Source organism: Leishmania mexicana, chromosome 7 (genome assembly GCF_000234665.1).
Source record: "Leishmania mexicana MHOM/GT/2001/U1103 complete genome, chromosome 7".
Lineage (NCBI taxonomy): Eukaryota > Euglenozoa > Kinetoplastea > Trypanosomatida > Trypanosomatidae > Leishmania > Leishmania mexicana.
In genome coordinates this window covers 1-11,640 of record NC_018311.1, presented here as the reverse complement: position 1 = coordinate 11,640, position 11,640 = coordinate 1, and the positions used below count along the sequence as shown (strand labels likewise).

The 11,640-nt window shown below is 53.5% G+C and overlaps 2 protein-coding genes across 2 annotated transcripts; one reads left to right on the top strand and one right to left on the bottom strand.

The window, feature by feature from the left end:
• Positions 1-51: 51 nt before the first annotated feature.
• Positions 52-1,032, bottom strand: LMXM_07_0020 (conserved hypothetical protein; the record flags this gene model as incomplete). The annotated part of the gene is made up of 1 exon (XM_003872096.1): positions 52-1,032. One exon carries the CDS (start codon positions 1,030-1,032, stop codon positions 52-54), a length of 981 nt encoding a protein of 326 aa, XP_003872145.1.
• A 5,032-nt stretch (positions 1,033-6,064) lies between these two features.
• On the top strand, positions 6,065-8,242 carry LMXM_07_0010 (putative ubiquitin activating E1 enzyme; the record flags this gene model as incomplete). The annotated part of the gene is made up of 1 exon (XM_003872095.1): positions 6,065-8,242. The coding sequence occupies one exon, from the start codon at positions 6,065-6,067 to the stop codon at positions 8,240-8,242; it is 2,178 nt and encodes a 725-aa protein (XP_003872144.1).
• Between the last annotated feature and the right edge of the window lie 3,398 nt (positions 8,243-11,640).

Below are 11,640 nucleotides of genomic sequence, written 5' to 3'. Positions count from 1 at the left end.
AGGCAGAAGCAGGGGCCTCCCGAGCCCAATGGGGACATACTGAGAGAAATTTCAACTTTTCCCGCGAAGCGCGTTCAAACGCTCCTGCAGTACTTTTTTGCGATTGTTTACGAGCTGCTGCTTAAAATGCTCCTCGCCCGGAATCATAACTTTTCCCTCTTTGCAGTACGAAAGAATAAGAGCGCTTGCGCCAGCTCGAGAGACAATGGTATCTCCTTTTGCGCGCATTTTCGCCTCCGCCTCACGTTCAAGCCGAACCAAGTCCATGTCAGCAGCACTCGATCCCAACCACTTTACCCTTTCAAGGTAGTCGTGATCTCGCGTTGCAGGCTGCTCAGTTTCGGGTTCATCGGGCACTAGCTCATCATCCTCGGAGCTATCGGCCACCTCGTCTTCTCCCGCCTCCTGTGTCCCTTCTACACGCTGCCGCTTTCGCACGGGCGAAGCTTCAGGGAGCTCTTTCGCACAGCCGAAAAAAATCTTTTTGCGCGAACGCGGCGCGATCGGTTCACCAGCCAGGAAGGATAGGCGCGCTTCCCACTGATACTTCCGAGAGAGAAGTTTATTTACTTCATCATTTTTTGCTCGAATAACGGCCTCGCCATCTCTTTCAATGCTAAGCAGCGTTTGGTCTCGCAGCTGTGCCGTTTTGTCACCGATCTCCTGCTTCAGTCTGAAGAGGACATAATTGATGACCTTTTCATCATCCACTTCGCTTGGATTCGTCGGAAGCCTTTGCACTCCGAGCTTGGCAAGCCGCTCTTCCTCTTGACGTCGCTTTGATAGCTTGTACAGGATTGTATTTTTTCGCTCCTTTGTTCGGGCAAGCGTACCCTCAATCTCCCTTAGTCTATCCTGCATTGCACTTTGAAAGGTGGCTGGTAAGTGAAGGCGCTGTGTGACGCCCGGTAGTGGAGTGATGGAACGAAACGTAGGGAAAGGCAGGCAGGGTATTCTGCATACAATTTTCGAGAGGGGAACGTTAGATAAGGGCATCCAACCCAATATTTGTGTTTGCGCAGGAGCCCTCATTGATACGCTTGGTAGTGATTCCTTAAAGCCGGAGATTTCACACAGCTGCTGTGAAGCAGGCTGCGGGGATTCAACACAAGAGAGGGTCCTTTTACGAATTATGATTCTGAGCACTTGCTTGTTGTTTTCAAGGCACCACAGATTCACTCGAGAGCGACGCAAGGGGCACATGCAGAGTCGCACACTGGATGTGTGTCAGAATCAGCCTTCATTTGCAATGAAAACTACACTTTCTACCAGGCCGGCATCACGGAAATCACAATGACGCTCTTCCCCCTCCCCGCGAAAGCGCATGAAATCGCTGCCTGGGAAACCATTCTCAAGGCACCCCCATGGCTGCGAAAACGCAGTACCATTGGTATAACGGATGATTTTTTATGCGAGACCCGAATCACATCAATCGCTTTTTGCACCAACCGCTGAAGGACGCTGCTGTTGCAAAATCAAATAGAGTGTATTAAACCAGTGGCGCGCAACAATTCCACAAAACATTCGACAAACGCTCTGCACTATCTGCTGCGTGGCGCACCCAATTCACTTCCGTTGAGCACGGCTGCAAAGCGCACGACTGAAAACCCTCGTGTTCCAGAAGGCTAGTTATTCGACGCAGTTAGCCAAGAAGGTGTGCCCAACCATTCCCGAATACTCACGTCGCCAATTCACCTGCCAGCAGTTCGCCGAGTGACAAATGGGAAGCTGATATTGACATGCTTCTTCTTCGTACACAACTCAACAGTAGGCAAGCACACCAGCACCCCCCCCCACGTCCGTTCCCACGTTCAACGCACACCTACAGCGCAGTCCAGGTGCACCACCTTTTCCGCCATTTTCTACTCTCCCCTGCCGATCCTTAGTTTTTGTACTGCTTTCTTCTTGATTAACTATCTCACACAACAGTCGTTTTGCACAGCAAACGTTCCCAGCTCAGCATCATCCGATTGCGAAGTATACTTCCTCTGCAAACCGTGCATCTGAAAACGGTTTGCGACGCCACGGGTTTCAAGAGTGACAGGAACGTCATCGTCTTTGGTACCAGGATGGTGGGGGTGTCGACAGCTTCACAGGTACACCCCCGTGGGTGCCACGTGACTGTCACTGATCGGAGGGACCCGGCGTGTACAACTTGTGGGGAAACGCATGTCTCATTCACCTCGAGTGTCTGCAGCCCTACCCCGCACCTATAGCCTTCCTGAACGACAATGAAATTCCCATCAACGCGAAAATTGACGTTCAGTACCACCTTTCCCCGCTTTACTAAATCTCTACAAGATTTGCCTCTACTGTTGCAAAACCAGCCCATCACTTTTCGACAAAAACTGCAAAGCATTCACCACTCTCGCTGTACATTGCCCGACGAGGAACGAGCAGGTTAAGATGTCACACTCAGAAGCGCTCATCTGAAAGGTGGAACACCTCAAACTCTCTTGCACAAAGTTCATACACGAGGCGGCGGCATCCGTGAACGAGCGGCGAGCAATGCCGATTCACATTGGCCTTCTTAGGCCAGCGGATCTGTCGAGTAAGGAGTCCCGGCTCAAGGCAGATGCCCTCCCCATGTAGATACAACTTCAAAGACGCCTGAGTTGTGACCGATTCTGGGGCTCTCTTTAAGACCTAAACACAGAACTTTTAGTCAAGTGGTGGCGCCGTCGCGCAGGCTCCGGTCAGGAGCATTGCACCGCGCTCAGATGCCTGAGGGGATGCCTGAGTTGTTGGGACGGACAAGGGTGACTACTTCCCTACCCGCGTCTTCGTGGCTACTGACCGCTGCTTCCGCAAGGCTCTTGCTTCACCCAGCTATAGTCTCCTGCTTATCCCCTTGCTCGGTTACAACATGTACTTTTACCTGGCTGATGGCGCGTCACTGAACCACTCCATTACGGATTTGGAGAACCGATTTGGTGAGGAAATAATACAGGCCAGGGACTCACCTTAAGTCCAGTGACATGGCTACGTCGCTTGAATCCCTTCCTAGCGAGATTCAACTACAGAAGGTGGAGGCCATTGCGCGCATACTTCTACCGCTCGGGGAGCAGATCAGTGGTATGTGGCACCGCCATCGTTCCTTCATTGAAGACAGAGGGCCGTTGATCGGGGAGTCGCTGAAACACCCGAGGCTATGGATGTGCATCGGGCCAGGGTACTAAGGTTTCACACTGCGACCCGTTTCGAGCAGGCTGCTGAACGAGATGATGGATAACAAGAAGCGCATTGTCGACCCCGGGCCCTTTTCTATCAACAGATCTTTTAAAGGTGAGAATATCTGGTAATGTTGTTCTTTGTTCCTTTTTTCCTTCCAGCTAGGTAGTTCAGCTTTCCGCACATTCGCTTCAACAATTACGGTGTTGTGCGTGTTCCAAGAAAGCTCTTGAATGACTTTCATTCGGGTTACCTGTCGCGTGCGAGTGCATCGTAGCAGACGCCATACGCAGCTCTACGTGACAGTTTTTCTCTTTTTCAGTAGATGCAACGATTTATATTCCTTTGCACAGAATCAGTTACCCACAGAAAGTGAATTCTTTCAAGTAATATTGTGACTCATCCTCCTCTTTTTTCTTTTGCCTACGCACTACGTTTAGCTTCGCATGATAAAGAAGCAGGAACCCGGCCCGGCAGTTGCTCAGCACTGAGCGCGGAGAAGGCAATCTACATGAGCATCCTCTCCTGTGCATGTGAGCCACTTGCCTTCTCGCAGGGCTGCTTTACGTACTTGTTATTCTTTGCATTTTTATCGATGATTATAGCTGTTTACAAACCTTGTTTCCGATGCCACTCAATACGAAGTAGCAGTCTCCACTTACCGTTTGCGTTTTCTTTTCTCGCCTACCCTTCTAGGCCATACCACGCCCCATTTTTCACTCTCCTGCATCGAACGCAAGCAACTAATGACAAGGAGCTGCTTCTACCACCCAGCATAGGACTCTGGTTGAGCTTTTTTGGTCGGCGCCGCGATTGTTGGGGTGTGCTGTACATGGCACCTTCAGCGACTGGACTACGCCGTTGTCGTTTTCGGATCGCCGGATGCCTGGTGATGCTACGCTGTGGGGGGATGCGGATCTTATCCAGCCACTGCCATAGTATCTGCTCTTGCATGGGCTGGCAAACAGTGACCGCATTGCAATGAGCAGGGAGCACGACGTTTCCTACTGTACAGCGGGAGTGATAGATTATTGTTACCATCTTTTTCTCTGCTGGATGGAATTTGTGGCTGTCTGTCTTCTCCGAGGCTTCGCGCGAGTGCGTAACGCTGGTGGAGCGCTTCACCCGGGAGCACGAAGCCATTTCAAAGGCAGCGAGGTGTGAGGACCCCTTTCACCCAACAGGCTTCTTTGACACGTGCCGCACCGAACCGCTGGAGGCCATCCAGGAGTCTGAAGAGTCAGCAGCGTGACAGCTAGGCCGTGCAGCTCGTCACACCGAGTGAGTTCGTTGGAACAGAGCTCCGCGTCAGCACTTCAATATCAACCGGCTGCTGTTTCTGCAGCGATGCATAGCTGATCATAGTCCCTGGCAAGCAGATGAAGACGTACGCTTGTCGCTCTTTTTCTGCGAGCGTCGCAGCAGTGGTGTCGGTGAAGGTGGAGAGCGTTCTTCCCCGCAACATGGAGGGGAAAAAGTGGGTCATAGTAAAAACAGACGCCGACAGTTTCGAGGCGCCGTTTGTGGTGGTAGCCCTCAGCCTGTGAGTCGACAACGTGCTTGAATTTCTTGGCTACCGTTTTTCACTCGGCCTCTTCTATGACTACCACACCCACTTCTAGCCCGACAACGATACTTGACTGCGCCAACATCAGCGCGGATGCAGAGCAGGCCTACTCTCCGGAACGGATGAGGCAAGTTAACGCCGATGACTTCGCCGCCACACCACATTCAGCGTTCAGCAGCTGAGGAGGGTGCGCCTCAGACGGTCCGACTGAAGGGCCCGATCTCCGGCACCTGGCTCGGCTAACACCCCTGCACGGCTGATATGAAGCTGCTTGTCAGTGATATGCTGCAGCATCGGGACTGTCGATGTCCTTTGACCACTGTTCAACCCGCCTCATCCTCGACCCAGTTTCAGGTTGCCTGCCGGCGAAGACGATTTGTGGCAATCAACCGTTCATCGACCCTTCGGCGTTCTCCAACAGCCCGTTTTGAGCAACATCGGTGATGCGATCTTCCTTGTATCTCTCCCTGTGGGTGCGCCATTCCACACTTATTTTTCAGACGCCTATACTACTCCCCATGAATGCAACTCTGACCATTCTGCCGCGGTGTCATGCGCCGTCTTCTTGTGCACTCGTTTTTTTTTTTTGCGCTGCACCTACCCACACCGACGAGGAACACAAACTATGCCCTTTTCGCTTTTCCGCGCTTTCAGGTTTTCTTTTGTACCGATTCGTAGGGGCGGGATGCTTTCTCGGGTTCGCTGGCTATGACATTTCCCGCCTAACACGCTGCCCGTCTTCCTCCTGCGCGCCTGTTTCCATTCTAAAAGCGAGACGTAGCGCCGGCAGGCTTGCCTTTTCACGGCGTACTGTGAGTTTATTTGCATTGCCTCTGTTTCTTCCTTTATCCACTATTTATCTTTTGTTTTCGTGTGAACTCCACCAATCCATGACGAGTGTGCCCCACCTTTTCTCTTGTGCAATCTTTATCATCCTCTATCACCGTACTTCCTGGTATATGTGAGCCTCTGGTCTAGTGAGATGATGCTCTTGAGCAAAGCAAGAAGTGTACGCTGCTCTCGTACGCACGCCTTTACAAATGCGTTGGTGACTTGGTGCATGCGAACTCTTTTTCCTTTCCCATTTAGCTCCGCCGTAAACAAAGAAGCGACATTGCACTGCCCACCACCATTCCTCTGCTCGTGTGCCGACACACATTTTGAATGTCTTTCCTATCTGCTCACTTCCCAACACTGTAGGGTCATTCAACTTCGTCTTCTTTATACACTTCGTCTCCTTTCTCTGCCGCAGCCAAGCCACACACGTTTTCCGACTTATCCCTGCGAAGAAAGAAAACGCAAAGCAGAACTTGATCCGCCATCGTCATGAGCGCCGTGAGCGGTAAACCGCATCTCACCTTCTCGGACCTCCAGCTGTCCATCGACGTTGGGTTCTGGGAGCAACTCCGGCAGCTCAAGCTGACCGAGTGGAGACTGGAGGAGCCGCATGCTTCCCTGGCCGGCGTTATCCGCGCCAACGTTTCCGACCGCGTATTTTTGACTCCAGCAAACCTGGTGCACCTGAGCGCTGGCAGTCTGGGTCCTTCGACGCTCACCCAGGTTGCAGCGGACAACGCTGCCGATGTTGTGAGCGTGCAGGTGCAAGGGACGGTGAAGAGCTTCAACTTTGCTGAGGAGCTCAATGCGCTGAATTTGCGGAACGCACTACTTTCGATCGTGGCGAAGACATTGCTGGGGCCTGCTGTGGCGTTGTACGCCAGCGCCGAAGAGGAGGCGGATGCGTGGGGCAACATGCCGTTTGCCACCCTTTGCATGTTCACTTACATTGATGCAAAGGCGTACAGCTTTTTTCACTGGGAGGCTTTCCCGTCCACTGCCATCGAGAGCGCTGTACTAGTTGACTGTCTAGTGCTCGGTGCATCGCCTGCGCTTCCGTTTTCCGCTGACGCTGCGCAAGCGATGCATCGCCACGGGACAAGCCTGCTCCGTCAGAAACCTGAGCGGGCCTGCAACCCGTTTCTGGCTGTCTGTACCAACGACAGCGTAGAGTTCATCTCTTTCTCGCCAACCGCCTTTGTCACTGCCACTGCAACGAAGGGTGACAGTGTTGTCGTGTGCTTGTTCGACTTTTCCGACGCCGTGGGGAGCATTAGTCTTCCGGTGCGGAACGTGATCACGTGCCTACGACTTGCGGTGCCGTCCCTCACCACCCTCCGTCTCTACGCGCTGCGGTCTGGAGGCACGGAGAAGAGTGTATTTGTGAAGCTCGAGTTCGACGCCATCGAGGAGTCGCTTGTTACTTCTCTCCGAGAGCGGCTGACGGGCGCGTCGTTCGCCGACCTGGCGCGCGTAAAGTGGAAGGAGGAGTTTCCCTCTCTCAAGGCCTCAGGGTGGCGCAAGAAGAAGATCGAGAGCCTGGACCTGGGGGCCTTTATTAACCCCGTCCAGCGGGCTGACAGCGATTCTCGCTTTAACCTCGAACTTATGAAGTGGCGCGTGTTGCCGTCACTGGCGTTAGATCAGATTGCCAGGTGCAAAGCGCTTCTTCTTGGTACTGGCACCCTGGGCTGCAACGTGGCACGAAATCTGCTGATGTGGGGAGTCCGTGACCTCACCCTGGTCGACCGTGGCCGTGTCTCCTTCTCAAACTTGGCGCGGCAGTCGTTGTTCACCTTCGAGGCAGCGAAAGACGGCAAGACTAAGGTGGACGCAGCTGCCGAGGCAATTCGCGCCATCATCCCATCTGCGGTGGTACGGCCGGTTCCTTTGACCATCCACATGCCAGGGCATCGCATCGATGAGGCGAAGGCGGATAAGGCGCTGGGCGAAATTCACCGACTGGAAGAGCTCATCGCCGAGAGCGACGTTGTGTTTCTCCTCACCGACTCGCGCGAGGCTCGCTGGGTGCCGACCATCATTGCTGCAGCGACAGGGACGCCTGTCATCAACGTTGCCCTCGGCTTCGACACGTATGTGGTAATGCGTCACGGCGTGCCGGTGCAGACCTCCCGCTCCAACGCTGTAGGGGAGGACGACTGCCGTGACACACTTCGCACCCCCTTGGGATGCTACTTTTGCAGCGACATCATAGCACCCACAGACAGCCTCAGCTTCCGTGCGCTGGATGAGCAATGCACGGTTACTCGACCAGCGGTATCGTCCATTGCGTCGGCAATCGCGGTCGATCTGTTGGCCGAGTTGTATCAGCACCCCAGTGGCTTTCGGTGCCCAGCCTATCGTGAGGCCGCCACCGGTGAAAGTGATCAGGGGCGGTGCCGCCTCGGGGTCATCCCGCAGCAGATCCGCGGCAGCGTCTTCTCACACACGATGCACCACCTGTGTGGTGAGCGGAACCCTTTCTGCACTGCCTGCGCCGACGCGCTTTTGCGTGCGTACAAGGAGGGAGGGAGCGAGTTTCTCCTGCGGTGCGTCAACAGTCCATCGTTTATAGAAGAGGTCTGTGGGGTAAAGGCGCTGAAGGCAAAGTGGGAGGCGGACATGGACGCGACAGGCTGGAGCTCTGACGAGGAGTGGGCTGACTAGGACACCACTCTCTCCGTTTCCGTTTCCTCGTGTCTGCATGCCGGCAACCATGTCCTGACATCAGGCAAGCAAGTCATCCATGTGCCTCGAGAGGTTTTCTTTGTCTTTGCCTTTTTTCTTGTGTATTTCTTCTTTCTTCGCAACAAAACTCTTGTCTACTGTGCTCGTTCATACTCTACTGATGATCGATGCTGTCACCGCATCGAATTGCCCAACCCCCTCCCCCTACACATACAAGCCCACGCTGTCAGAAGCAACCCGACGCCTGTTTCATTGCGTCTTCCTGCACTCACCTCCCCTTTCATCTGCTGACGACATCCGAAACGATTATAAACGAACGTCAGTCAAATTTGTCATCTTCTCAGCTCATTTCCATGCATCTTTGCCTATTTGATTACTTCTCCCTTTGTCCAAGCTCACCCTGCTCTGCGGAGCCGCCTTGAGACTGCCCCCCTCCTCTCCACCGGCCTCCTTCAGCCTTCTCTACAAGAAGGCAATGCATATTCACAAGGTGTGCTGATCCACAGCTGTGCTCGTCTTTGGAACCGCCACAGCTTGAGAGAGTGCAACACGGTACCTTTTTACTCACTCCGAAGCTTTCTGGGTGAGCTTCGTCTTAAAGGCGCCAGCACCCTCAAAGAGTCTTCTCGCGCACGCGGGCATCTGTGCGAAGGAGCGTACCAGCTCAGCAACTGTGCGAATCTCGAGCGTTGAGGGCTTGACTTGTATGTGTGCACGCTGAACCTATCTCTGGCTCACCCTGCGTCCTGTGAGGGTGCTCCTCGACTGTGAAAATGACTACATCTTCATCGGCGCCAACAATATTGCGCCGATCCCGTGGCCAAGGGGGAGGGGGGCAACTGTCATCCGGCTCTAGTGCGGAGATGAGGACGCATTGGCTTCGCTAAGTACTCGACAACACGGACCACCTTGTATCATGTGCAGCGGCCCCGCGGAGGAGCACCGCTACTTTCCTGAAGCTCTGTGGATTCGTGTAGCTCCTTCTTAACAGTTGCCGACATTTGTAAAATCCACATTCTTGTATTCCCTCACGTTCTGTGCTGATGTAGACGCACGCGACAACAACGATGATGTAACTCTGCTTGTAAGGAAGAGGCTCATTGGCACCTTTTGGAAAGAGCATACTCTCTTGCGTTGGCCATGGTACCTCCTGTGTGTGTGGGTGTGTATGTCTGTTTGAGTGATCAGGAGGGCCAGCACATGCACCATGATAGGAGTGCTCATGCGCTTCTTTTCCCACTCCTTAACGAGCACAACGAGCGCGTGACTCCATTTATAGGGGGGGGGAAGTAAACGGCGTTCTTCTTTTGCGTTCATCCTCTGGGTGCCACCCGCTGCAAGCTGTGCGGGAGAGAGTGACAGGGACTGTCTCACGCCACTTATCTCACTGATCTACTAGGCGGTATCGGGCAGCGCGATTGCTTTGCTCTCCTCTTCGCTCAACGTGTTTCACTCGCTATCTTTTTTTTCCACGCGCGCGCTCACCTTCTCCTTGAACAAGTGCTTTTCTCTTGTACCTCCGCCCTTCCACCGCCTTCGGCCAGCATTTCTCTTGGACTTCATATAAATCCACTCTGCTTTCGTTTGCAGGTGCCGACTTGGTAGGCCCTCACAACTGATCACGATGCTTTCCCCAATCGCCATGGTCGATATGACTCACAGTAGCCATCTCGGCACTGAAGACCCCAGAGCGCACCCCACAAGAGCACTACATTTTCTTGCATCGTTGGAGAGCACGACCCTGCGAGTTTAGAGCGTGTTGCTAGACTTGCGAGTCGACTTCGAATGAGGACCAGAGAAAGGGGAATGCTAGTGGTCACGTTCACAGAAAAGAGGACCTCGATGCTGGTCCACAGAAAAGTTAGGATTGCGTGCGCAGCCATATGAGTAGAAATCAAGGGGACTTGAACTTTCTCACTTGACCCTCCCCATATTTATACTTTTCTGCACGCAATAAAGGTGCTGCAAAGTGGTGAAGCCCTGTCACCCTCCAAACATGATTGTACGTGAAATTGTTTGCAAAGGTGCACGTCTATCATTCTATGTACAAACAATTCTTTATGCCTGTGTTTAAGCGTGTCCGTTACCGGCACGGACCGGGGAAGTCCGTCATGAAGTGCATTTATACCCTGCAGCAGCTCAAAGAGAAGAGCGTCATTGACAAGGGCATACTCCACGAGAAGGTGCACTCGGGTTTCCACAAGTGCGAAAAAGGGCTGCAAGAAGCGGCAGCGGCCACGGAATGCGTGACTTTGTGTCGTCAGAAAGTCAACAGCATGCACCTTTGGAAAGCCTTCGTGCAACAGGCGAAACAGTCGAGGGTGTTACTCCTTAGCGAAATAGAAAAGGAAGAGAGAGCGCAGCTCGCGAAAGGTTTCATTTCTCCTGCGAAGTAGTGCTTGACTCACCCCAGTCGACAGATTGGCTGCGACGTGCACCATCTTCACGGACGATGTCGAGGAGTCCGCCATGGAAACTTGCTGTGGTGACAGTAAGTGTTCCCGCCGCCAAGCATCCCGTCAGTCCCAACTGGGTTTTGGCGGCAACGTCTGTGCGGCGAGGGTGCGGAAAAGTACGGTGCAAGCATCGTGCGACGGGAATATCCACCTTTTTCAAGAAGTGTACTTGGTCAGTTGCGCTACCCAACACCACGAGGAGGCAGCACCAAGCATGACCGGCGGCAGAGACCCACGAGGAGCGACGTTTATTCGTCAAACATCAAAGTTCTTCTGCACCCGGAGCGCACTACTCGTGCTCGCGGGGGGGGGGGAAGGGAGGGTACACCTCCGTCTACGGGAGCAGATACATCTGTCATCGGCCAAGAAATTGCCGAGATCAATAGCATCAAAGGGGTTGCAACACGCTTGCCACCACACAAGTCCACCGTGACGATAGCAACGACGGCAGTCCAAGCTGAACCACGGGGACAGCAATTGAGGACCACGCTAGCAGCAACAGCGGTTTCCTGTACCTGCGCGGCGCCCTCCCTACGTAGAGCTGCCGCTATAAGCTACGTGTACATGTACGCGTACGGGTACGGGTGTACTGCTCCGCGTTTAGGGTTAGGGTTAGGGTTAGGGTTAGGGTTAGGGTTAGGGTTAGGGTTAGGGTTAGGGTTAGGGTTAGGGTTAGGGTTAGGGTTAGGGTTAGGGTTAGGGTTAGGGTTAGGGTTAGGGTTAGGGTTAGGGTTAGGGTTAGGGTTAGGGTTAGGGTTAGGGTTAGGGTTAGGGTTAGGGTTAGGGTTAGGGTTAGGGTTAGGGTTAGGGTTAGGGTTAGGGTTAGGGTTAGGGTTAGGGTTAGGGTTAGGGTTAGGGTTAGGGTTAGGGTTAGGGTTAGGGTTAGGGTTAGGGTTAGGGTTAGGGTTAGGGTTAGGGGAC